The sequence below is a fragment of the Symphalangus syndactylus genome, chromosome 20 (assembly GCF_028878055.3).
Source record: "Symphalangus syndactylus isolate Jambi chromosome 20, NHGRI_mSymSyn1-v2.1_pri, whole genome shotgun sequence".
In the NCBI taxonomy this organism is placed as follows: domain Eukaryota; kingdom Metazoa; phylum Chordata; class Mammalia; order Primates; family Hylobatidae; genus Symphalangus; species Symphalangus syndactylus.
In genome coordinates, this window is record NC_072442.2 from 16,692,864 (window position 1) to 16,716,255 (window position 23,392).

Genomic DNA, 23,392 nt, shown 5'->3' on the forward strand with positions numbered 1-23,392 from the left:
GGAGATTTGTGAAACATAGTAATTCTATTTTGTAACAAGCTTATCCACCTTCCTAAAAGCAGTTAAGTGATTTTAATCGTTTTTTTTTGTTTTTTAAATACAGGATAGATAAAAGTAAGGTAAAATTTTTAAAAATTTGCTTTGAGTATGTTAAAGAGATATTTATGATATTCCTTAATATAGAGACACTGCACAGAATTATCCTGGAAATGGCTGTTTAATAAACATTTAGTATAATGGAATGGTTGGTGGGAGTTCAAGGTTATCTAAAGCTGTTGAATCTTTGAACATTTAATTCCCTAAGAAGTTTGGTATTTATTGAGTAGTTAGAAAAGCTAAATCAACAACTTATCAACTCATTAGGGGTTAAGTTAGCTAGTTTCTAAGTAAAAAGACCCTTCTTTATTCAGATTATTAAGCATTTTATTTTGCCATTTTCATTTAAGCTTAAATACATAATTTAAAGACCCTATTTCATATGTTACTATTATTATAAGACCCAGAGAAATCCAGACAGAGTTCAGTGCAAATATTTTATAAAATTTTAAAACATAGCTAAACCCACACAATTTTCATCCTCTCATTAAGGAACTTCTCCTAGTGCCCTAGGGCCCATGCTTTCTCAGTTACTACTGAGATAAATTCTACTCCCAGTTATTAACATGGTTAGAAACTTCAAGCCAGGGCCAGGTGCAGTGGCTCATGCCTGTAATTCCAGCACTTCAGGAGGCCGAGGCGGGCAGATCATGAGGTCAGGAGTTCGAGACCAGCCTGGCCAATATGGTGAAACCCTGTCTCTACTAAAAATACAAAAATTATCTGGGCATGGTGGCAGGCACCTGTAGTCCCAGCTACTCGGGAGGCGGAGGCAGGAGAATCACTTGAACCCAGGAGGCAGAGAGTACAGTGAGCCGAGATCGTGCCATTGCACTCCAGCCTGGGCGACAACAGCAAGACTCTGTCTCAACAAAAAAAAAAAAAAAAAAAAAAAAAAGAAACTTTAAGCCAAGGGCTACTAATGCAGAGAAAAATAAAAATCAGAGGTAAAAGGGTACATTTCTGGCTGGATGCGGTGGCTCACACCTGTAATTCCAGCACTTTGGGAGGCCAAGGTGGGTGGATCACCTGAGGTCGGGAGTTCAAGACCAGCCTGATCAACATAGAGAAACCCTGTCTCTACTAAAAATACAAAATTAGCCGGGCATGGTGCTGCATGCCTGTAATCCCAGCTACTCAGGAGGCTGAGGCAGGAGAATCACTTGAATACAGGAGGCGGAGGTTGCAGTGAGTTGAGATTGTGCCACTGCACTCCTGCATGGGCAACAAGAGCGAAACTCCATTGCAAAAAAAAAAAAAAAGTACATTTCAAATAATTATCACAAAGCAACTAGCTTTCCATTTCACTGAGTTTAAGAAACAGAATAAGGGAGCACTCAAAAGCCTCCCATTTGCTTCCTCCAAATCACAAATTCTCCCTTCTCACAAAGGTAACTATTACTCTAAATGTTACAGTAATCACTTTCTTGCTTTTCTTTACAGTTTTATATCCTATGCAGAAGTAAACACTAGATTTCATTTTCCCTGTTTTAAAAGTTTTTATATTTATAAATAGAATTACTTAATTCATTTTTTTTTGTTTGTTTTTTGTTTTTTGAAACAGGGTCTAGCTCTGTCATCTAGGCTGGAGCGTAGTGGTGTGATCTCAGCTCTCTGCAACCTCCACCTTCTGGGCTTCAGAGATTCTCTTGCCTCAGCCTCCCGAGTAGCTGGGACTACAGGTGTGTGGCACCACGCCGGCTAATTTCTGTATTTTCTGTAGAGATGGGGTTTCACCATGTTGCCCGGGCTGGTCTTAAACTCCTGGGCTCAAGCAATCGGCTCACCTCAGCCTCCCAAAATGCTGAGATTACAGGTGTGAGCCACTGTGCCTAGCCTAATTCTTTTGTGTCTGGCTTCTTTCCATCAACATTAGGTTTACGAGATTTATTTATGCTGGATATAACTACAAATCCATTCATTTTCATTCCTGTATAATGTTCCATTATCTTAACATATCTCAACTTCCCAATCCCTTCTCAACTAATGGACATGTAATGTTTTCATTTTGGGGCTACTATAGATAATGGTACTACGAATATTCTTATACACATCTCCTGGTACACATGTCTTCTGGGTGGATACCTACAGGTAGAACTGCTTATCTTTAACTAGAAAATTGTATTCCAAAGTAGTTGTATTAATTTATATTCTCATCAGCATGGTATGAGAGTTCCTGTTGCTCTACTTAGCAACTCTGTCAGTCTGTTTAATTTTACCTGTTCAGGTGAGTGCACTGATATCATCATATAGTTTTAGTTTACATTTCACTGATTACTAGTGTCGTTGATCACTTTTTTTTTTTTTTTTTTTTGAGATGGAATCTCGCTCTGTTGCCCAGGCTGGAATGCAACGGCGTAATCTCGGCCCATTGCAACCTCTGCCTCTGGGGTTCAAGCAATTCTCCTGCCTCAGCCTCCTGAGTAGCTGGGACTACATGTGCCCACCATCACGCCCAGTTAATTTTTGTATTTTTAGTAGAGATGGAGTTTCACCATATTGGCCAGGCTGGTCTTGAACTCCTGACCTTGTGATCCATCCGTCTCGGCCTCTCAAAGTACTGGGATTATAGGCGTGAGCCACTGCACCCGGCCAAGTTATCAATTTTAATGAAGTCCAATTTAATCTTTTCTATGAGTAGTGTCAGGAAATGTATTCACCATTATTATCTTCCAAGGGCGGTTTCATTGTTTTGCTTTCAAATTTAGCTCTATAGAACACCTGGAATTGTGATGAAAGGTAGGTGCCAAGTTTCGTATGGATATCTAATTGTCCCAGCACCACTTGCTGAGAAAACTATCTTTCTTTCACCACTCTGCAATGTTATCTTTGTTATATATCAGGTGTTCATACATTTGTGAACTGGTTTCTGGGCTCTCTATTCTATCCCAATGGTCTACTTGTCTTTTCTTGTACCAATATGACATTAAGTATCATATCTTTGTGAAATAAATCTTGATATCTGGATGATATCCAATCTTGATGATATCCTCGTATCTTATTCTTCTTCAAGAGTATCTTGGTTATTCCTGGTGCTTTGTATTTCCACATATGAGAATCAGCTTATCAACTCACACACCACACACACACACACACACACACACAAACACATGCAGACTTTGCATTTTTATTGGGATTGTGCATTAAGTCATCTGTAGATTAGTTTGTAGAGAACTGGTATCTTAAAATATTGAGTCTTCTAATCCATGAACATGGTTTATTCCTTCCAATATTTAAGTCTTCTTTAATTTCTATCAATATTTTATTTTCTATATAAATGTCTTATGTGTCATTTTTAAAGTTTATTCCTAGGTACTTAATTTTTTCTCAGCATTTAATTTTTTTGATACTAAGATAAATAATATCTGTAGTTGAGCTGAATGGTGGCCCCTAAACAGTATATCCATATATCCATGTTCTAACCCCTGGAACCAGTAAATGTGACCTAATTTGGTAAAAGGATGTTTGTAGATATAATTAAGTTGAGGATGTCAAGATGAGATCATCCTGGATTATCTAGGTGGGCCCTAAATTCAATGATAAGTATCCTTATCAGAGAAAGACAGAGAGGAGAAGGCCATATGAAGAGGCAGGGATTGCAGTTATGCAGTCACAAGCCAAAGAATGCCTAGAGCCACCAGAGGTTAGAAGAGACAAGAAAGTATTCTCTCTCTAGAACCTTTGGAGGAAGCCCCCACCCTACTGAAACCTTAGTTTCAGACTTCTGGCCTCCAGAAGGTGAAAGAATAAATTTCTGGGCCGGGTGCAGTAGCTCACACCTGTAAACCCAGCACTTTGGGAGGCCGAGGCAGGCAGATCACGAGGTCAGATCAAGACCATCCTGGCCAACATGGAGAAACCCCATCTCTACTAAAAATACAAAAATTAGCCAGGCATGGCGGCGTGCGCCTGTAGTACCAGCGACTCGGAAGGCTGAGGCAGGAGAATTGCTTGAACCCAGGAGGCGGAGGCTGCAGTGGGCAGAAATCGCGCCACACTGCACTCCAGCCTGGGCGACAGAGCGAGACTCTGTCAAAAAAAAAAAAAAAGAATATACTTCAGTTGTTTAAAGCCACCAAATTTATGGTAATTTGTTGTAACAGTCCTAAGAAACCAATACAGTACCTTTTTTACAATTTCATTTTCTCTTGTTGCTGCTATACAATCAATTTACTTGATCTAGAACCCTGCTTTCCTTTACTTTATTTATTTATTTATTTATTTTTAGACGGAGTTTCACTCTTGTCGCCCAGGCTGGAGTGCAATGGCACGATCTCGGCTCACTGCAACCTCCGCCTCCCAGGTTCAAGCGAGTCTCCTGCCTCAGCCTCCTGAGTAGCTGGGACTACAGGCGTGTGCCACCATGCCTGGCTGATTGTTGTATTTTTAATAGAGACGGGGTTTCACCGTCTTGGCCAGGCTGGTCTCGAACTCATGACCTCATGATCCACCCGCCTCGGCCTCCCAAAGTGCTGGGATTACAGGCGTGAGCCACTGCGCCCGGCCTTTCCTTTCCTTTATAAAATCAGGACACTAAAGTCCAAAGAGCTCAATCAGCTATCTAGTGGCAGAATTAGAACTAAAACATAGGTTGCTAAATTCCTAGTTCAGTGCCCTTTCTACTCTACCAAGTTGCCACTATACCCGAAGACTACCTGTTTAACAATTATCCACTGACCACAGTTTTCAAACCTTCCTTTTTTACGAAAAAGTCAACCTTTAATGCAACAGTGATATATTAGACTATCAAGAGAGGAATTATGCACAACTTGATTTTGCCCAAGAACATTCTTGTGTCCTCTAAGAAAAAAAAAAAAAACAAAACCAACCCCAAAACAAAAAACTTTTCCGAAGCCATCCGTATTTATGTGGCAGTGAAGATTTACATACCTACAAAAACACACAGGAAACATAAATTTTGTGTGTGCTGGTTTTTGTTTTTTTCTAATTTTTTTTAGAGACAAGGTCTCACTTATTGCCCAGGTTGGAGTGGAGTGGTTATTTACAGGTGTGAGCATCATAGCATATTATAGCTTCAAAATCCTGTCCTCAAGGGATCCTCCTGAACATGTCTGGCTTAGGAGATACTTTTTTTTTTTTTTGAGACAAAGTCTCACTTTACCACCCAGGCTGGAGTGCTGTGGCGCAATCTTCGCTCACTGCAACCTCTGCCTCTTGGTTCAAGCAATACTCCTGCCTCAGCATCTCGAGTAGCTGAAACTACAGGCGCACGCCACCATGCCTAGCTAATTTTTTTATTTTTAGTAGAGATGGGGTTTCACCACATTGGCCAGGCTGTTCTCGAACTCCTGACCTCAGGTGATCCCCCTGCTTCAGCCTCCCAAAGTGCTGGGGAGTACAGGTGTGAGCCACCGCACCCGACCATTTTCTTTCTTCTTTCTTTCTTTCTTCCTTCCTTCCTTCCTTCCTTCCTTCCTTCCTTCCTTCCTTCCTTCCTTTCTTTCCTTTTTCTTTTCTTTTCTTTTCTTTTCTTTTCTTTTCTTTTCTTTTCTTTTCTTTTCTTTTCTTTTCTTTTCTTTTCTTTTCTTTTCTTTTCTTTTCTTTTCTTTTCTTTTCTTTTCTTTTCTTTTCTTTTCTTTTCTTTTCTTTTCTTTTCTTTTCTTTTCTTTTCTTTTCTTTTCTTTTCTTTTCTTTTTTTTTGAGACAGGGTCTTGCCCAGGCTGGAATGCAGTGGTGCAAGCAAGCATGGCTCACTGCAGCTTTGACCTCCTAGTCTCAAGTGATTCTCCTGCCTCAGCCTCCAGAGTAGTTGAGACTATAGGCACACACCATCATGGCTGCTTAGTTAAAAAAAAAAAAAATTTTTTTTTTTTTTTTTTTGGAAGAGATGAGGTCTCACTATGTTGCCCAGGCTAGCCTTGAACTCCTGAGCTGAGGTGATCCTCCTGCTTCAGCCTCCCAAAGTGTTGGGATTACAGGCGTGAGCCACTGCACCCGGCCAGGAGACACAAATTTTTAAAGAAAGTAGTAACTCAGATGTACTGACTATCCTGTTGCCTCTTAATATACGGATGAGGAATGTCATTTCATACATTAGCCATCATAAGTAATACTAAATCCTGGCTCTGATCACTTATATTAGCATATATAATACATTAAAAATGCATTCATAGCAACAGATTTTGAGGACAGGATAAAAAAGTAAAAAAATAAAATTTGTAAAATTATTAAATTTTAAAAAATTAAAGAAAAAAGAGAAGAAAATGCATTCAATGATGTTGCAAAGACAGAAAATGGCTATTTCACAAATGACACTAGCAAGACTGGCAGTGAGTTGCCTAACATTTAACTAACCATTTTTCGGTGGACTGCAATGATGTAACCTGTAAAGGGGCTGTCAGGAAGAGATGGCATGTGACCATTAACCATTCCATTTGTGAGGTTCTTCTCAGTTCCACATGGCACAACAGTGTTTGGCATTCCATTGGGGATGAATATTGGTCGGGGTAGGTCCCCATTGGTAGTTAGGGTGAACATTCCATTTGTAGATGGCGAAGAGGAGAAATCTACAAATTCAAAGATAAGTACAGCATCATAAGCTTGTGGTATTTTCATCTTTGCTCTTTTCTCAAGTATCCTGAGGACCAGAGACAGTGTAGTCTCTTAACACAGGGCAGGGAGAAATCAGAGTATAAATAATTCTAGATTTATTGGAAGATTTCAATTTTCCAGTTTTACTTCCCTAACTCACACTTTTGACCAAATGAAAAGGAAAGTAACTGCTGGAAACTATTAAGCAGAATTTTTGCAGAAACCAGTATAAGCACCATGTTGTAGCACACAAACAGTTCTACTACTTGTTTTCTTTTCCTTCTCTTCGCCTTTGAAGACACTGTCCAATACAGTAACCTCTACCCAGATGTTGCATTTAAAATTTAAATTAGGCTGGATGAGGCAGCTCACATTTGTAGTCCTAGCACTTTGGGGGGCTGAGGTAGCAAATCCCTTGAGCCCAGGAGCTAGTGACCAGCCTAGGCAACATGGTGAAAACCCATCTCTACAAAAGATACACCATAGCTGGGCATGGTGGTACATGTTTGTAGTCCCAGCTACTTGGGAGGCTGAGGTGGGAGGATTGCTTCAGCCCATAAGGCAGAGGCTGCAGTGAGCCAAGATGATGCCACTGCCCTCCAGGCTGGGTGACAGAGTGAGACTGTTTCTCAAAATAAATAAATTAAATAAAATAAAAATTAAAAATGCATTATTCTCAGTCACACTAGCCACATCTCGAGCGCTTAACAGTCCACATGACTGGTGGATACTGTATTGGATGGCAAAGATCACAGAAGTTTCCACCATTGCAGAATTCTATCGGACAGTGATGCTCTAAATTAAAACTAAAATTAGATCATCCACCAACTCACTGTCGGGACTATCTACCTACTACATGTCAATGAGGGGAGCCCCATAAAGCCCTTTATAGTTGGGGAATTAGCCTAATTAACCTAATTGTAAGTAATATAAAGAATAGACAAAGCATACTAGTGGCTAAAAGGACTCAGTGAGTGACCACATTAAATTACATATAATATTGGATTTCTTTCTAGCTATATCTATTGTTTATATTTTCTGGTAGTATGTTCCTCTCATACTAGCTTTTGCCATGTTAGTATTAGATAAAAGTTCAAAGAGATCTGAATTCCAAGAGTATATTAGCTAACAACTACCTAACTAAAGGTAACTAACTGAAGTCACTTGGGTTCTCTAAATTTTAGGTTTCTCATCTAAACAATATGGAATAATCAGTAAGGTTCCCCCCTTGGGTTCCAAAATTCTTCTGCTATAATATCCTCAGCATGAACAAATATAAAAAAGATGACAACTCAGACAAATATTTAAAGGTGCAATCATGAGAAGGAGTTCTAGTTCTATCTTACCTGTCTGTGTTGGACTAGAAGCTGAAATTGGAGACGCAGGGACAGGAATTTCAAATGCACACAAAAATCCACTCACTGAGAGTCGTACTTTTTGGTTGTCCTGAGGAAAGTTCTACAGAAACAGCAGCAAGATGAGAAGGGGGAGATGTTTCAGGAGATGTTTCAGATAAAATGGAAAAGTTCTCTCTCTAACATATTTCAAAAGAATGTCTTAGGTGCTTTCATCCGTAAAACCAAAGAGATGATTGAATAATTTTTCAACTACATAAAGGATGAATGCTTGATAAAAACAATGGAAAACTGACCTCAATTTTCGAACTATTATCTCTTTTCACAGGAAGAAGTGTGTTGTATATGACTGACTTCTTCAGTTTTGTCCGTTTCAGGGATCTAAATTCCAACCCTGAGACACTCCATTTTTGCATTTCATATTAAGAAATTGTCAATGAGGTGGGAGTGTGTTCAGAAATCCCAAAGATGAATATAAATAATACCAGTTGCAGGAGCTTAATTTAGAGCAGGCAATATATTTATTAGATTATTTGTTTCCCCAGATGGTAGGTAGAAAGACATGATTGGTGTCAATTTGTCTTTACTCTTAATTTCTTAGTGCGTTAAAAGACCAAGTATATATATTCATAAATACTAAAAACACACATTCATAAATACATAAAATACTTTAACCTAGGAAGAACTCTAGTAACAGTGGTAATATAGAAGAGCTGTCAAGTGTAATAGCAGCAGTCTTTGGTAATAGCAGCAGTCTTTGGTGGAAACCTATACTATAGTGACACAGCTAGAACACTCCATATAGGTAGCCTTACGTATTTCCCTTCTTCAAAAATACCACCATCAGTATTATCACTTTATTCTGGTAGAAAACTCTTAAGTTTCTGGGTTGGAAAACTTGGCATTTTTTGTTGTTGTTGTTGTTCAGTTTTCATTATGTTTTAATATCTCTCTTGGTCACATAACCTAACAACTGATCATAATAATTGAGAAAAATGTCATCTTTGAAGGATAGAATCAAAAGTTTCTTAGAATAGTTAACATTACCTTTATGTTGGAACCATGTACTTCTGCTAGAAGGATTTGTTCTGAATTAAGTCCACAGAGATCACTCAGCTGTTTTTTTAAACCTGTGTACTTTTCATCCATATTCAGTCTTAGTCCATACCGTACAGGGGTAGTACCATCTAACTTAATCACTAGTAAAGAGAAAAGATCTTTTATTGGTAAAATGCAGGTTTCATTGAAAGTCTTAAATGCTATGTACAGATACATCTGACCTGTAAATATAATAGCAAATATTTCAGCCTAGAATTTTTATTTTATGTGTAAACACTAAAACAGATGGTACTTAGGGACAATATTAGGTGAAATCAGTATTTTTTTGGTATTCATCTGACATAAAAGTATGAGTGGCTTTGCAGGGTTTTAAAGAGAGTTGCTGGCATATTTGAAACCAAAAAAACATGCCCCAATCTACATCTTTCAAACCTCAAGTCATGCCTAAAATTAGGTTGCTCAGTTATAATATGCTGACTACCAGTCTTTATTTGTAAGCAAATAACTATGCTTACAAATTCAGGCTATTTAAATAAAGTAAATTTAATGGAGTCAAGTAATTTTTCAGAACTTTGTGACGTACCTGTTATTTCTAAGTGCATATAACTGTCCATTGGTAGCGGCAAAGACAAAAAATTGAAAGGGTCAAATCGGACACTTATATGCCCACATGTCTTGCATTTTACTTGAGATCTTAGCTGCCCATGGAACAAATCCACAACAATTGATCTATTTCTTCTTAGATGGTTGTCCCAGGCCTTGCAATAAAAAAGATGAGAATTTTATCTCAAAATCCAAAAGACAGGCATTTCTATATAAATTCAAAGAAACTAGTTAAATATATTGGATTTAAATGTAAAGAATATAATCCTTACTCTTCATTTAACATAAAATATTAAATTGAGATGGAAAATCCTATTTTTCATTTGTTCTTATCAAGGTAACAATGGTAAATATTAAAGTTATTTGTCCATTAACAAGTATAAAGCATGCCTATAGGTCACTGTATGCATTACTTTAGCAATTATGGGGACTCTTTAAATTCCACTGGATAATTATTCCTACATCCAGTCCCATAAAGTTTACAAGGTGAAATGGCAACAGTTTTCTATTTTCATTAAAGGTATTTTTGTTTTGGCATTATTGCCTAAGAATGAAGCATAGAAATAGAAATTCCTTCATTTTTGCCGTAAAGTTCTGATCTCAGAATAGTTTAGTTTGCATTTAAGTTGTGCTACATGTATCTGAGGCCAGAACATTTTATCTATTGCTTACATTAGAAACTCAAAACTGACAAACCTCTGCAGCTACTTCCCAGTCTGGTCGCCCATCACTGTCCTTCAGTTCCACATACGGCTTTTCATGGACTCGGTTAAGATCTTCATGAAGACCATCCAAGAGAAAAGCCAGAAGTTCTTGGGAGTCTTGTTGCTGAAACCCATTAAACCTGGGAGCATATTTTGCTATGGTCCACTACAAATATAAGAGAAGTCACAGTCATTATTTCCTACCCATAAAATTTGGAATGAATATGTCCTATAATCCAATCAGAGCCATTGTAAGAAAATAAATAGTATAGTACTTAGTCTGCCTCTATTTCAACAAATATATTTTGGATAACCATGAAATCTTTTGAATCTTAATGTCAAATGACCCCCCCCCAAAAAAAAAAGAAGTATTTTGGCCAATACTGTGCAATACTGTGTCCTCAGTTCAGTATCATGTAAGCAAACTGTTCTTCAGGCACACAGATGTTATTTAAGACAGAAATATTAAAACAGCATTTGCTCACATTGAAAGACATCCTGTTCTATAATGTTTTACACATTTTTATATGCATATAAAATATGTATATTTTACAGGTACATAATATATACATAACATATGCATAAAATAATGTGTATATAATAATACATAACATGTATAAAATAATATCTGTATATATTATTTTATATAATGTAATGTTGTCTTCAACAATTACATTTTCTGGTATTGTTGCATCCTAACTTTTATTAACTGCATTATATTATAGAATTATTTAGAGGATATAAATTAATTAGAATAGTGCCTGGCAAGAGGTAAGTAGACAAATGTGTAGCTATTATAGTTAATAATTTGTAATATAAAAAGCTTTTGCTTTGTATTTAAATAAAAATAATGAATAATCCTAACCACTAAAATCTACTACATCTGATATTAATATAAAACTTATATTCATTAGTTTCATTCATTCATCCTTCTACTTTTTTTTTTCTTTTTGGAGACAGAGTCTTAGTCTGTTGCGCAGGCTGGAGTACAGTGGTGCGATCTTGGCTCATTGCAAACACCACCTCCCAGGTTCAAGTATTTCTCGTGCCTCAGCCTCCCAAGTAGCTGGGATTACAAGCATGCACCACTATGCCCGGCTAATTTTTTTTAGTAGAGAGAGGGTTTCGCCATGTTGTCCAGGCTGGTCTTGAACTCCTGGCCTCAAGTGATCCACCCACCTCGGCCTCCCAAAGTGCTGAGATTACAGGCGTTAGCCCCTGCATCCAGCCTACTTTTTTGTATTCTACAGATAGAACTATCTTAGTTATGTTGAAAATGTATTGGATTGGATGTAATTAATAAGACTCTGAGGTCCACCTTGTAGTTAGAATACTGCTAATAGTGAAGTATTACCAAAAAAGGTTTACTCTTCATATAAGATGTTTGACAAATTAGTAAAATGAATGACATCCCGAATTTAGAGTGTACCTTTGGTCTTCATCCTACCCACTACATATACAGTAGTATTTTGCATATATTTAAACAAGCAAAAGAATTTGGCCTCTTGTTTATACCAAGTGAAGGATCCAAAAACATTTAAGCTAAAAGGCTAAACACAAAAAACAAGTAGAGAAAAATGATTAAACAACTATTTAGGAATTAAATACTTTTATATTATTTTAACCTGCTTACCCGAAGCTTTAATGGGGCAACATTCTTCTGAGTTCCACTCCAAAGTTCCTGTACTAAATCACCATAGCATTTAGCCATATGCCCCTTCATACCAATGGGATTTGTCCTAGAAGTTTGAGAGGAAAATTTGTTGCCAAAGATTCTCATAAGTCACAATCATGTGGGCACAAAAATGCCTAGCATCTCACATCAAAATATCTTTTCTTTTTGAAACAAGAGATGTATTCCTTGGCCTATTTCATATTAAATAGGGAAAATAAGATAAAATCTTTCTCCCGCAGGGTGAAAAAAGAGGAAATTTAGGTGACATTGGGTTTATATCAAAGTCACAGGTTAAGAGGCCAGTGACTCAAGAAAGATTACCTGTTGAGTTCATAAAGATGTCTCCCTGAGATAAAATACTGTGTCAGTGGCTGTGTGTTACTAACACACTGGATGCTTGAGTTCATGAAGCATGTGTTTCCCAGGTTGCTTAGACCTGTGGCTCCCTTTTCTGTAGGAACTGGAACAAACAATATGAGAACCAAAGCTTAGCTGTAGTAATATACCATGGCACAAACAGTTACTTATATTCAATGAAAAGATTTTTTATAACTCTCATAATCAGCTAAATGGTGCTAATAATTCTCTAGCAGGTCTTTGAAATGCCAGAGAAAGCTTTTCATGGAGTGTCTGGCAACAGTGATGATCCATGCTCATTTGTAACCCAGAAGCAGCAATTATTCTTTTTAATTGCTATGATTTTTCAAAATAATTCAAACAATTCTTCTTCTAGTATGTCTTTTAAAACACATAAATTATTTAATTGCAGAGTTAGAAAGAAATTTAGAAAATAATTTGATGGTGGGTTTGCCAACACCAAATGCTGCTTCAGGAAAAAATAAAAAGAAGAAGGCCCTAATTACTTTTGAACTAGAAAACCAAAAGTTGTTAGCACTTTAATAGTTGAGAGAAGAAAAAAAAAAAAAGAATACATTTAAAATAATCTCTTTAAAAAATAATACCGGAGACTTACCCTTGTGTCTATCTATTTTACTACTATTTGCTATAAAAGACATCTCCTCAGGCCAACTCATATCTTTGTTGCGAACTGGAAGGACAGATAGGAATGTGTTAATTTCTTATCTATCTAATTTACACCCACTCGATTGCTTCTTCTTTCTTTTTTAAAGACATCTTATTCCTAATCAGAAGTTTTAAAATCTGGTTAATTTTAGTACATGCATTGCTTAACGATGGGGTTACATTCTGAGAAATGCATCATTAGGTGATTTTGTTTTTGTGTGAACATCACGGAATGTACCTACACAAACCTAGGCTATGTATGGTATAGACTGTTGCTCCTTGGCTACAAACCTGTACAGTATGTTACTGTATTGAATACTGTAGGTAACTGTGACACAATGGTATTTGTGTATCTAAACATGTTAGAACATAGAAAAGGTATAACTAAAAATACACTATTATAATCTTATGGGACCACTGCTGTATACAGGTCTTTTGTTGACAAACATCTTTATGCAGCACATGCCTGTAATTGGCTCTAAAACCATTCCTATTCTTCATATTGAGGATTTTAAAGTCACTTGGTTTGAATAATATTTTCCCTCAATTACCTACTTGAAGTAAAATTATACTCAACCACTAACAGAAGTAACTAAAGTTCAGAAACAATGGAATTTCTTATACTTAAAACATTAGAAATTATAATTCTTTCTTAAATTGTAACAACTGTCAGAGTAATTTATTCCTTTTCTTTTTTTTTTTTTGAGACAGTCTGGCTTTGTCCCCCAGGTTGGAGTGCAGTGACGTGATCTTGAGTCACTGCAACCTCCGCCTCCTGAGCTTGACTGATTCTCGTGCCTCAGCTTCCTGAGTAGCTGGGACTACAGGCACGTGCCACCACACCCAGCTAACTTTTGTATTTTTAGCAGAGACAGATTTCACCATGTCGGCCAGGCTGGTCTGGAACTCCTGACCTCAAGTGATCCACCCATCTCAGCCTCCCAAAGTGCTGGGACTGCAGGCGTGAGCCACTGTGCCCGGTCTATTCATTTTAATACAAAGGCAGCTAACAACGTTGCCACAAAACTTGATGGGAAAAGATACACTTAAAAAGTTTTTAATGGCATGTGCATGCCAGTGTGTAAATCTTTTTTTTTTTTTTTTTTTTTTTGAGACAGAGTCTTGCTCTGTCGCCCAGGCTGGAGTGCAGTGGCACAATCTCGGCTTACTGTAAGCTCTGCTTCCCGCATTCACGCCATTCTCCTGCCTCAGCCTCTCCGAGTAGCTGGGACTACAGGCGCCCGCGACCACGCCCGGCTAATTTTTTTGTATTTTTTTTTTAGTAGAGACGGGGTTTCACCATGGTCTCGATCTCCTGACCTCGTGATCCGCCCGCCTCGGCCTCCCAAAGTGCTGGGATTACAAGCGTGAGCCACCGCGCCCGGCCCCCAGTGTGTAAATCTATGAATATACAAGTAGTTCTGTCAGTGAGTAGCCAATTCTGATGACTAATGAAAGCCTGTGCTACTAACTATGCAAGAAAATTGTTCTCTTTACTCAAAGCAGCAACTTGAAAATTTTAAGGAACTATAAATTTGTAAACTGAATTCACTTGTTTTTATCTACCCATCCTTTGTCAGTCAATGACTAAAAACAGAATATTTTCCCTTTAAAGCAATCTAAATTGTATGGTAGGATTACATAAGAGTTCAAAGGGTTTTCTTTTTCTTTTTTTTCCAAAGGGTTTCTTTATCATAAAAACATAATGATCAAATAATAGTTGTCTTGGAGAAAATTATAAAATGGGTTATTAGTAACTCTTTAAATTCTTCCCCTTGAAAATTTAATACAGATGCATGCTTCCATCTTGTACCTTCAATTACCAGGTGTTGTTCATCCTGGATTTTCAAATATTCCAATTGATGATCCTCATCATCCAGAAGAGTAAGGTAGTTCTGTGTAAGGAGAAGGAAATGTTTTTGTTATTTGGTTAGTAAACTTGAATCAAATACAGAGATAAAAATGAGTAACAATTTAAAAAAAACTTCTTTGTAGTTACATAATTTATATCACAAATATCTGGCCTACTATAGTTATTCATAAATATTTATAACTTAGGTGGCAGTATGAGAGAAAGACAATGTATATTTCATAAGCATTATCTTTCTCTTTTTTAAAATTTCAATAGGTTTTTGGGGAACAGGTGGTGTTTGGTTACATGAATAAGTTTTTCTTTTTTTTAAAGATGGAATCTGGCTCTGTTGCCCAGGCTGGGGTGTGGTGGTGCTATCTCAGCTCACTGCAACCTCCGCCACTGGGTTCAAGCAATTCTCCTGCCTCAGCCTTCTGAGTAGCTGAGACTACAGGCTCACGCCGCCATGCCCAACTAATTTTTGTATTTTTAGTAGAGACAGGGTTTCACCACGTTGGCCAGGCTGGTCTCAAACTCCTGACCTCTGGTGCTCCAGCCGCCTCGGCCTCCCAAAGTGATGGGATTACAGGCCTGAGCCACTGTGCTTGGCCACACCATTAGTTTATAATGTAACATATGATCTTTGTAACATGTAATCTTTATATGTAACAATAATCTTTGAAAGATGGTACTGTCCATGGTGATCAATTGCTATTATGGATCTCAGAGACAAATATTACAAGTATACATATAGTAACTTAAAAGATGAACTTTTCAATGATATCCTAGACATGGCTTTTAGCATAATTACTATAGGCAAAATCCCCATACTCATGAAATATGATTTAACACTTAATCAGCCTTGCGCTCTTTGGCAACATATGTACTAAAATTGGAACAATACAAAGAAGTTTAGCAAATTTCTTTTACTATTTCAAATTAAACAAATACCAACAATCAGGCTCTCCATGACTCTGAGATGCCTCTTACCTCACTGTTGTATAGCCACAGACGCATATCTTCCTCTTTAATGCGCAGCCTTTGAGATAGATATTCGTGAATTTCCTTGATGGTCTGCATTCGACTAAAACAGCCTGTATAGGCTAATACCCGCTTTAAAGGTGCATTCGGAGAAGGTACATTTCCTATGGTTACAGTAATCACAGTAAGAAAAAAGGCAAATGTGAAAAAGAAGCACCCCTCTCAGCAATGGGGACCATACTATTTTAGGAAATAATAATGAGAAATGAGAATTACAGGTGTAATAATTTTATAAATGAAGAGTACCAAAAAGCTTTAAAATGTAGGTAGGAGACCCAAGTTCTTTTTGTTTGTTTGTTTGTTTTTAATAGATGGAGTCTTGTTATGTTGCCAGACTAGAGGGCGGTGCTGTGATTTTGGCTCACTGCAGCCTCTACCTCCAGGGCTCAAGCAATCCTCCCACCTCAGCCTCCTGAGTAGCTGGTACTACAGGCGCATGCCACCACATCTGGCTAATTTTTGTACATTTTTGGGTAGAGACAGGGTCTTGGCCATGTTGCCCTGGCTGGTCTCTAACTCCTGGGCTCAAGCGATCCACCTGCCTCGGCTTCCCAAAGTGCTGGGATCACAGGCGTGAGCCACCAAGCCCAGCCTTCCAGGTGTTTTAAAGTGAGTCCAAAGCCTCAACTCTGAAAAGATGAGCAAAGGCCCAAGGCCCAAGGTCCAAATAATTGGCAATATTTGGATACCAAGAAGAGTAGGAACATGCCAGAAAACAATTGATATTGATATCTGGCTGCACTCAGCTGAGTCACAGTCAATAGCAAAATGAAATAAAACTCAATGCAAAAAAAAATTAAGACAGTTAAAAAAAAAAAACAAAAACAAAACTCAGTGGAGGAGATAAAATGAGATGGGATTTGAATCCCACAGATAGATAATTGGATTCACCTGGTCCACTTTCCTAAACTTTCTTTGAATCACTAATCCCATCACTCTCAGTCATTAAGTAGCTCAATTATCTGGCACAGTGGTACAACGGCACCAGAAAACATATGTATATCTATTACATATCAGTTAAAAAAAAGAGAATTTGACGTAAAATTCTAAATAGGTATAGACTCTACATAGCCAAACAGAGTTTATTATTATCATTATTTGAGATAAGGTCTCATTCTGTTGCTCAGGCTGTAGTGCGGTGCAGCAATCATGGCTCACTGCAGGCTCAACCTCCCTCATTCAAGTGATCCTCGCACTTTAGCTTCCCAAGTAGAGACAGGGTCGCTCTAGGTTGCCCAGGCTGGTCTTGAACTCCAGGGCTCAGGGAATCCTCTCACCTTGGCCCCCCAAAGTTCTGGGATTACAAACTGAGATTACAAGTGTGTGAGCTACCACACTTGGTCAAAACAGAGTTTCAAATTGAAGCCAAGAAGTTTCCCATAGCCAAATAAATAAGTGCCCAATAAGGAAAAAAAAATCATATTAGCCTGTCCACCCAGTAAGATGACGACAGACATGACCTTAATTCCTGAAGGGCTAAAGGTAGAAACAAGAAGAGTAGTAATACAGGGGAAAAGAGTAAAGAGTGAAGGAAGAATATATCAAGTCTCACTACATACTTCAAAAGAGGAGGGGTATGAAATGACAAGAGATTATGGAAATCAAAGAGAGGTGGCAAAAAAAAAAAAAACAAACATCATTAAACCCTGGTTAACTATTCTGCCAAAAATCTAGACGAAACTGTGGCTTAAAATAGTCTTCTCTGCTGAGGCTGTATTTTATTGAGCAACCCAACTTAAATATATAAACTTATCAATATAATGTACATTCCAAATAATTTTCTACCCATTCAATCATGAGTTAGCTTTTTTCTTCCTGAAACATGCTTTTAGTAAGTCTTCCCCACTAAATAAAGCTGAGAAAATATGTGCATCATCTACTTTTTTAGAACTTCAGAAAAGGAATTCCCTCACCTAAGGTAGGCTAAAAAGTCACCTAAAAAACGATGACTTCTATAGCCTTGTCTGTAGAAAAGGCTACATTTAAGTAATTGTATGTAAGAAGGTTTGAATACTTGTCACTTGAAAAGGAATAAAGGAGCCTAGTAAACAGCTGTAATAAATTGAGTATTTGAGAAAGATGAACATTATGTTATGGCGGAACAGAACCCCACCCATGATCAGTTTTTAAACACATAGCAAGCAAATCTTTTACAATCAGCAAGCAAAGGATAATCTCTAAAAGAAAACAAAAGAGCAAATTTCTCCAATTATACATTTTAGGATTAGTTGTAAGATTACAGCAAGAAAGCATATTTTTATAAATTTTAAAATGATTAATGATTGATTTCACAACTAATTAGCAAGGAATAAAATTTCAAATTAAAACCAAATTTGGAGCATCTGAAATATGCAGTTCTAGGATTCAGAAGCATATAGAAGTATAGTATTCAAGTCAACCTCTATTGTCCTAAGCCACAATATGAAACTTTGAGTTTTAGAAAGTTTTTATAGCATAGCTCATTAAGCAGGCAGCCACTTGTTATACATACTTTTGTGCTTTTGAATAGCACCAACAAATCTAGTGGAATTTATAGAAGCAGCAAAAATCTAGGATCAGCACAAGAGTTACAAAGAATACCTACTAAAAGCGCAACAACACATCTTGCTTCTCATGTTATCTTTCTTTTATATATTTTTTTGAGACAGAGTCTCGCTCTATCGCCCAGGCTAGAGTGCAGTGGTGCGATCTCGGCTCACTGCAACCTCTGCCTCCTGGGTTCAAGCAGTTCTCATGCCTCACCCTCCCAAATAGCTGGGATTACAGGCACCTGCCACCACACCTGGCTAATTTTTGTATTTTTAGTAAAGATGGGGTTTCGCCATGTTGACCAGGTTGGTCTCGAACTCCTGACCTATGGTGATTCACCAGCCTCAGCCTCCCAAAGTGCTGGGATTACAGGCATGAGTCACTGCACCTGGCCTCATGTTATCTTTCAAAGAGAACTGAAAAAGTTGTAATTGGTGCCATGGAAGCAAGGCTAATCCTTCCAATGGAAAATTAAATCAAGAATGTTTCATAAAGGTTCTATCTCACTGTTCCTTTTTTAAAAAATGATTTCCTTCACTTTTTATTTTTTTTAAGAGACAAGCTCTTGCTCTGTTACCCAGGCTGGAGTATGGTGGCACAATCATAGCTCACCACAGCCTTGAACTCCTGGGCTTAAGAGATCTTCCCACGTCAGCTTCTTGAGTAGCTGAGACTACAGGACACACCACTGTGCCCAGCTAATTTAAAAAATTTTTTGTAGAGACAGGATCTTACTATGTTGCCCAGGCTGGTCTCAAACTCCTGGCTTCAAATGATCCTCCTCCCCAGCCTCCCAAACTGTTGGGATTACAGGCATTAGCCACCATGCCCAGCCTGACTGTTCTTTGATTTTGCTGTTTTCCCCAAAGACAAAGTTTGTTAGGCAGGGGCCAATGCTTTGCTATAATTATTATGAAACACTATTGAAAAAATTCTTACCAAACAGGCCGAGGTGGATGGATCACGAGGTCATGAGATTGAGACCACCCTGGCTAACACGGTGAAACCCCGTCTCTACTAAAAATGCAAAAAATTAGCCAGGCGTGGTGGTGGGCACCTGTAGTCTCAGCTACTGGGGAGGCTGAGGCAGGAGAATGGCGTGAATCTGGGAGGCAGAGCTTGCAGTGAGCCGAGATTGGGCCACTGCACTCCAGCCTGGGCGACAGAGCAAGACTCCATCTCAAAAAAAAAAGTAAAATAAAAAAAAAAGAATCGTCATATATTATATGAATGTAACCTTTAATGAAGATACAAAACTAACTGTTCAATTTCACAGGAGAGCAAGTACTTATTTTGGTTGGGGTTTAGAGGTAGTTCTTGCACACTAAGTTATTTTAATTATAATAACATGTTGGTATTGTTAACATAGTCTGAGAATTCGTATAAATGGTTGCTCATTATTATTAATATTATTTTTTGAGACAGAGTCTCACTCCGTCACCCAGGCTGGAGTGCAACAGTGTGATCTTGGCTCACTGCAACCTCCATCTCCTGGGTTCAAGCGATTCTCTTGTCCCAGCCTCCCAAGTAGCTGAAATTACAGCACCACCACGCCCAGCTAATTTTTGTATTTTTAGTAGAGACAGGGTTCATGTTGGCCAGGCTGGTCTTGAACTCCTGACCTCAAGTAATCTGCCCACCTCGGCCTCCCAAGTTGTGGGATTACAGGCATGAGCCACCGTGCTCAGCTTATTATTTCTTTACTGCTGAAGAATAATTTCAAATATTTGCAAAGCAAAAGCACAGAGCAAGTCTTGCCCATCAATAAAGTTTAACTTTATAGAGAAATGAAAGGGGAACTTTTTGCATGTTATACATTAAAATGGGAACTACTTTATATGTCATTTTGATAGGCTTGATGTTTTTTCAAAGCAAATATATCACTTTAATCTTCAAAAATATCCCTTTTGCTCTGTACTCTCTGTCTCTTATATAAAGCCTCTTTAGATCAAGCATGAGAAATGTATCATGTTTTGCCAAAAAACCAAACAACAGCAAAAACCTTAAAAAACAAAAAAGATGATAGTATAAAAGGAATTGATTTTTACAAATTTGAGTGGAGTTGAAAAGACCAATGACTGGTATACTACTACTTAGTCTAGTAACAATTTACAATGGCTTGTCCCAAAGACATAAAGCATGTAAAATCTATTTCTATTTATTTTCTTTGTAAGTAGAAAAGGAAACATCCCATCTCAGTTTGCTGTTGGGATTTTTGCTTCTACCCCTCATCTAGTCTTGTGCGTGACCATAGATCTAAGCCCTGTAAAAATTAATTACTGAGTCTATAGGAAAGCTGATGGGAATGTGTATCAATACAGTGGCACCAGACTTCGAGCAACGTAGTTTTCACCTTTTTTTTTTTTTTTAAGGAAATGTGTGGTATTCTTGCTGCATTCTTAAGTTACCTCTCGGTAAATGCTGAGGAAACATTCTCAGGCTCATCATACCCATATTCACCCAGATGTTAGACTGCTGTGTCCGAGTGGCAGGCTGCTGTCTCAGGAAGAGAAGATAGCGGGGAAATAATTCCAGCTCTGGGATGTCTGTCTTGCTGTTCTTGATAACCTATTGTTTTAAAAGATAAAAAGAGACCACTAAAAAAAGAAACACAACTCACCATTTTAATCTAACTTCTGAGATTTATTTCTAAACCAAAATGTCCAACAAGTTCACTAGCTACAGTTCAGTAATTACTGAAACTCACACATTTAAGTTATATGGATATGATTACTGTTAAATTCCTGCTCCGAAACCCATTTCCTAAGATTATAACTCCTTGTAGATATCTTCTCCCCTTTTATTTAAAAGCAAGTAACAACACTGAGGAAAAAAAAAAACCTTTAAGTATTATCTATAATTCTACTACCCTCACACCATAAGTCTTTTCATTTTTACATATTTCATGTATATGACTGATATTTTAAGTACAAATTCATAAAAATTGAGTTACAAGTCAAAACTATGGAAGTATTCATTAGCTATATAGTCATGCTGCCATCTAAAGTTTAGCAATTTACACTACTGCCAGTAATGTATAAGTATACTACTCTCATAAAACCTTATCACTGGACATCATTTAAAAACATCCACATTTCGTTAATATGAAGAGTATTATAAATTGCTTAAATTTTGATTTTTGTACTAGTAGTGAGGATACAACTGTTCCCATATAAAAATTTACTATGTTCTACTTGCATAACCAGTCTGTTCACATATATTTTGTCTATGATTTAAACAAAAAATTTGGATGTAAAAAAAACTCAAGATTTCACATTGTTGGAACAGGATTTTTAAGTAGTTTTAACCTGCTTACAAGCCCACAGACACAGAAAAACATTTAATTATCAAAATATTGTTGTAAGAGTAGTACATTATCAATTTCATGTTCTAAAAGGATAGCAGGGTTAACACTGAAACTCCTTTTTTTTTTTTTTTTTTTTTTTGAGACACAGTCTCTCTCTGTCGCCCAGGCTGGAGTGCAGTGGCCCGATCTCGGCTCACTGCAAGCTCTGCCTCCCGGGTTCTTGCCATTCTCCCACCTCAGCCTCCCAAGTAGCTGAGCATACAGGCGCCCGCCACCACACTCGGCTAATTTTGTTTTTGTATTTCTAGTAGACGGGGTTTCACTGTGTTAGCCAGGATGGTCTTGATCTCCTGACCTCGTGATCCGCCCGCCTCGGCCTCCCAAAGTGCTGGGATTACAGGCGTGAGCCACCGCGCCCAGCCAACACTGAAATTCTTGAAAACGGAAACTCTTACAGAGTCTTTTAAGTCTCAGGTGACCAGGCTTTATTTTCCTTTACTCTCATAACCAATATCTTCTGCAACAGAACTTTTTTTTTTTTAGTATCAAGAGGGAGCAATAAAGAATCAAATAAAAACAACACTACAGGCCAGGTGCAGTGGCTCATGCTTGTAATACCAGCACTTTGGGAGGCCAAGGCAGAAGGACTGCTTGAGACCAGGAGTTCGAGACCAGCCTGGGCAACACAGCAAGATTCTGTCTCTTAGAAAAATTTAAAAATTAGCTGTTATGGTGTTGTGTGCCTATAGTCTTAGCTATTGCGGAGGCTGAGGTGGGAATATTGTTCGAGCCCTGGAGCTTGAGGTTATTTTTCATAAACGTAATTATTAAGAACTCAAAATCAACATCAAAATTACATTAGTCTGTTTTATAACAGATTTTTACTCTTTTTAGAAGTTAACGTACCATATCTCATCTATACAAAACCTTCCTGGCATAAGGAAGTTTTAGCTTGGACATTATAAAAGGAAGAATGTTTCTTTTTTTTTTTTTTTTTTGAGATGGAGTCTCGCTCTGTCACCCAGGCAGGAGTCCAATGGTGTAATCTTGGCTCACTGCAACCTCTGCCTCCTGGGTTCAGATGATTCTCCTGCCTCAGCCTACTGAGGAGCTGGAACTACAGGCGCGTGCCACCACACCGGCTAATTTTTGTATTTTTATTAGACACGGGGTTTCACTATGTTGGCCAGGCTGGTCTCGAACTCCTGACCTCGTGATCTGCCTGCCTCAGCCTCCCAAAGTGCTGGGATTATAGGCGAAAGAGTGTTTCTTAATATACCAAAACAAATCTCACCAAAACATCTTGTTATATTTTACTGCATCAACAATGTAAAAACTGAGTGTCCAGAGTACCGAGTGCTGTTTACTGTGTAAGCACAACAAATGGTGCTATATACTAATATTTTAATATAATATTCTGTTATCATATGTTGTGATCTTTTATATGCCCCTCCTTCAAAAACATAAACCACAAAAATCCACCAAAAGCTACAAGAAGAATCCAATCCCTAACTAGATACCTGTGTGATTGTTGGGCATAGTAGTTTCAGAAATAACCTCTGCATCACGCCCTACATTCACTGAACTTTTTGGCAC

The 23,392-nt window shown here is 37.9% G+C and overlaps 1 protein-coding gene across 8 annotated transcripts in view; it reads right to left on the reverse strand.

Moving 5' to 3' along the window:
• USP32 (ubiquitin specific peptidase 32) overlaps window positions 1-23,392 on the reverse strand; it is a 244,540-nt gene that overhangs the window by 22,019 nt on the left and 199,129 nt on the right. For 6 of the 8 annotated variants that reach the window (XM_055257787.2, XM_063628464.1, XM_055257784.2 and 3 more), the window contains 11 exons: window positions 20,940-21,057; window positions 15,910-16,064; window positions 14,881-14,962; window positions 13,018-13,092; window positions 12,366-12,504; window positions 12,003-12,108; window positions 10,362-10,535; window positions 9,646-9,820; window positions 9,051-9,202; window positions 7,995-8,106; window positions 6,412-6,623 (listed from right to left, as the gene is read on the reverse strand). In XM_055257787.2, the coding sequence (XP_055113762.1) occupies window positions 6,412-6,623; window positions 7,995-8,106; window positions 9,051-9,202; window positions 9,646-9,820; window positions 10,362-10,535; window positions 12,003-12,108; window positions 12,366-12,504; window positions 13,018-13,092; window positions 14,881-14,962; window positions 15,910-16,064; window positions 20,940-21,057 (1,500 nt within the window). The remainder of the gene's footprint in view (window positions 1-6,411; window positions 6,624-7,994; window positions 8,107-9,050; window positions 9,203-9,645; window positions 9,821-10,361; window positions 10,536-12,002; window positions 12,109-12,365; window positions 12,505-13,017; window positions 13,093-14,880; window positions 14,963-15,909; window positions 16,065-20,939; window positions 21,058-23,392) is intronic. The other 2 variants (XM_063628463.1, XM_055257785.2) reach the window with 1 other exon arrangement.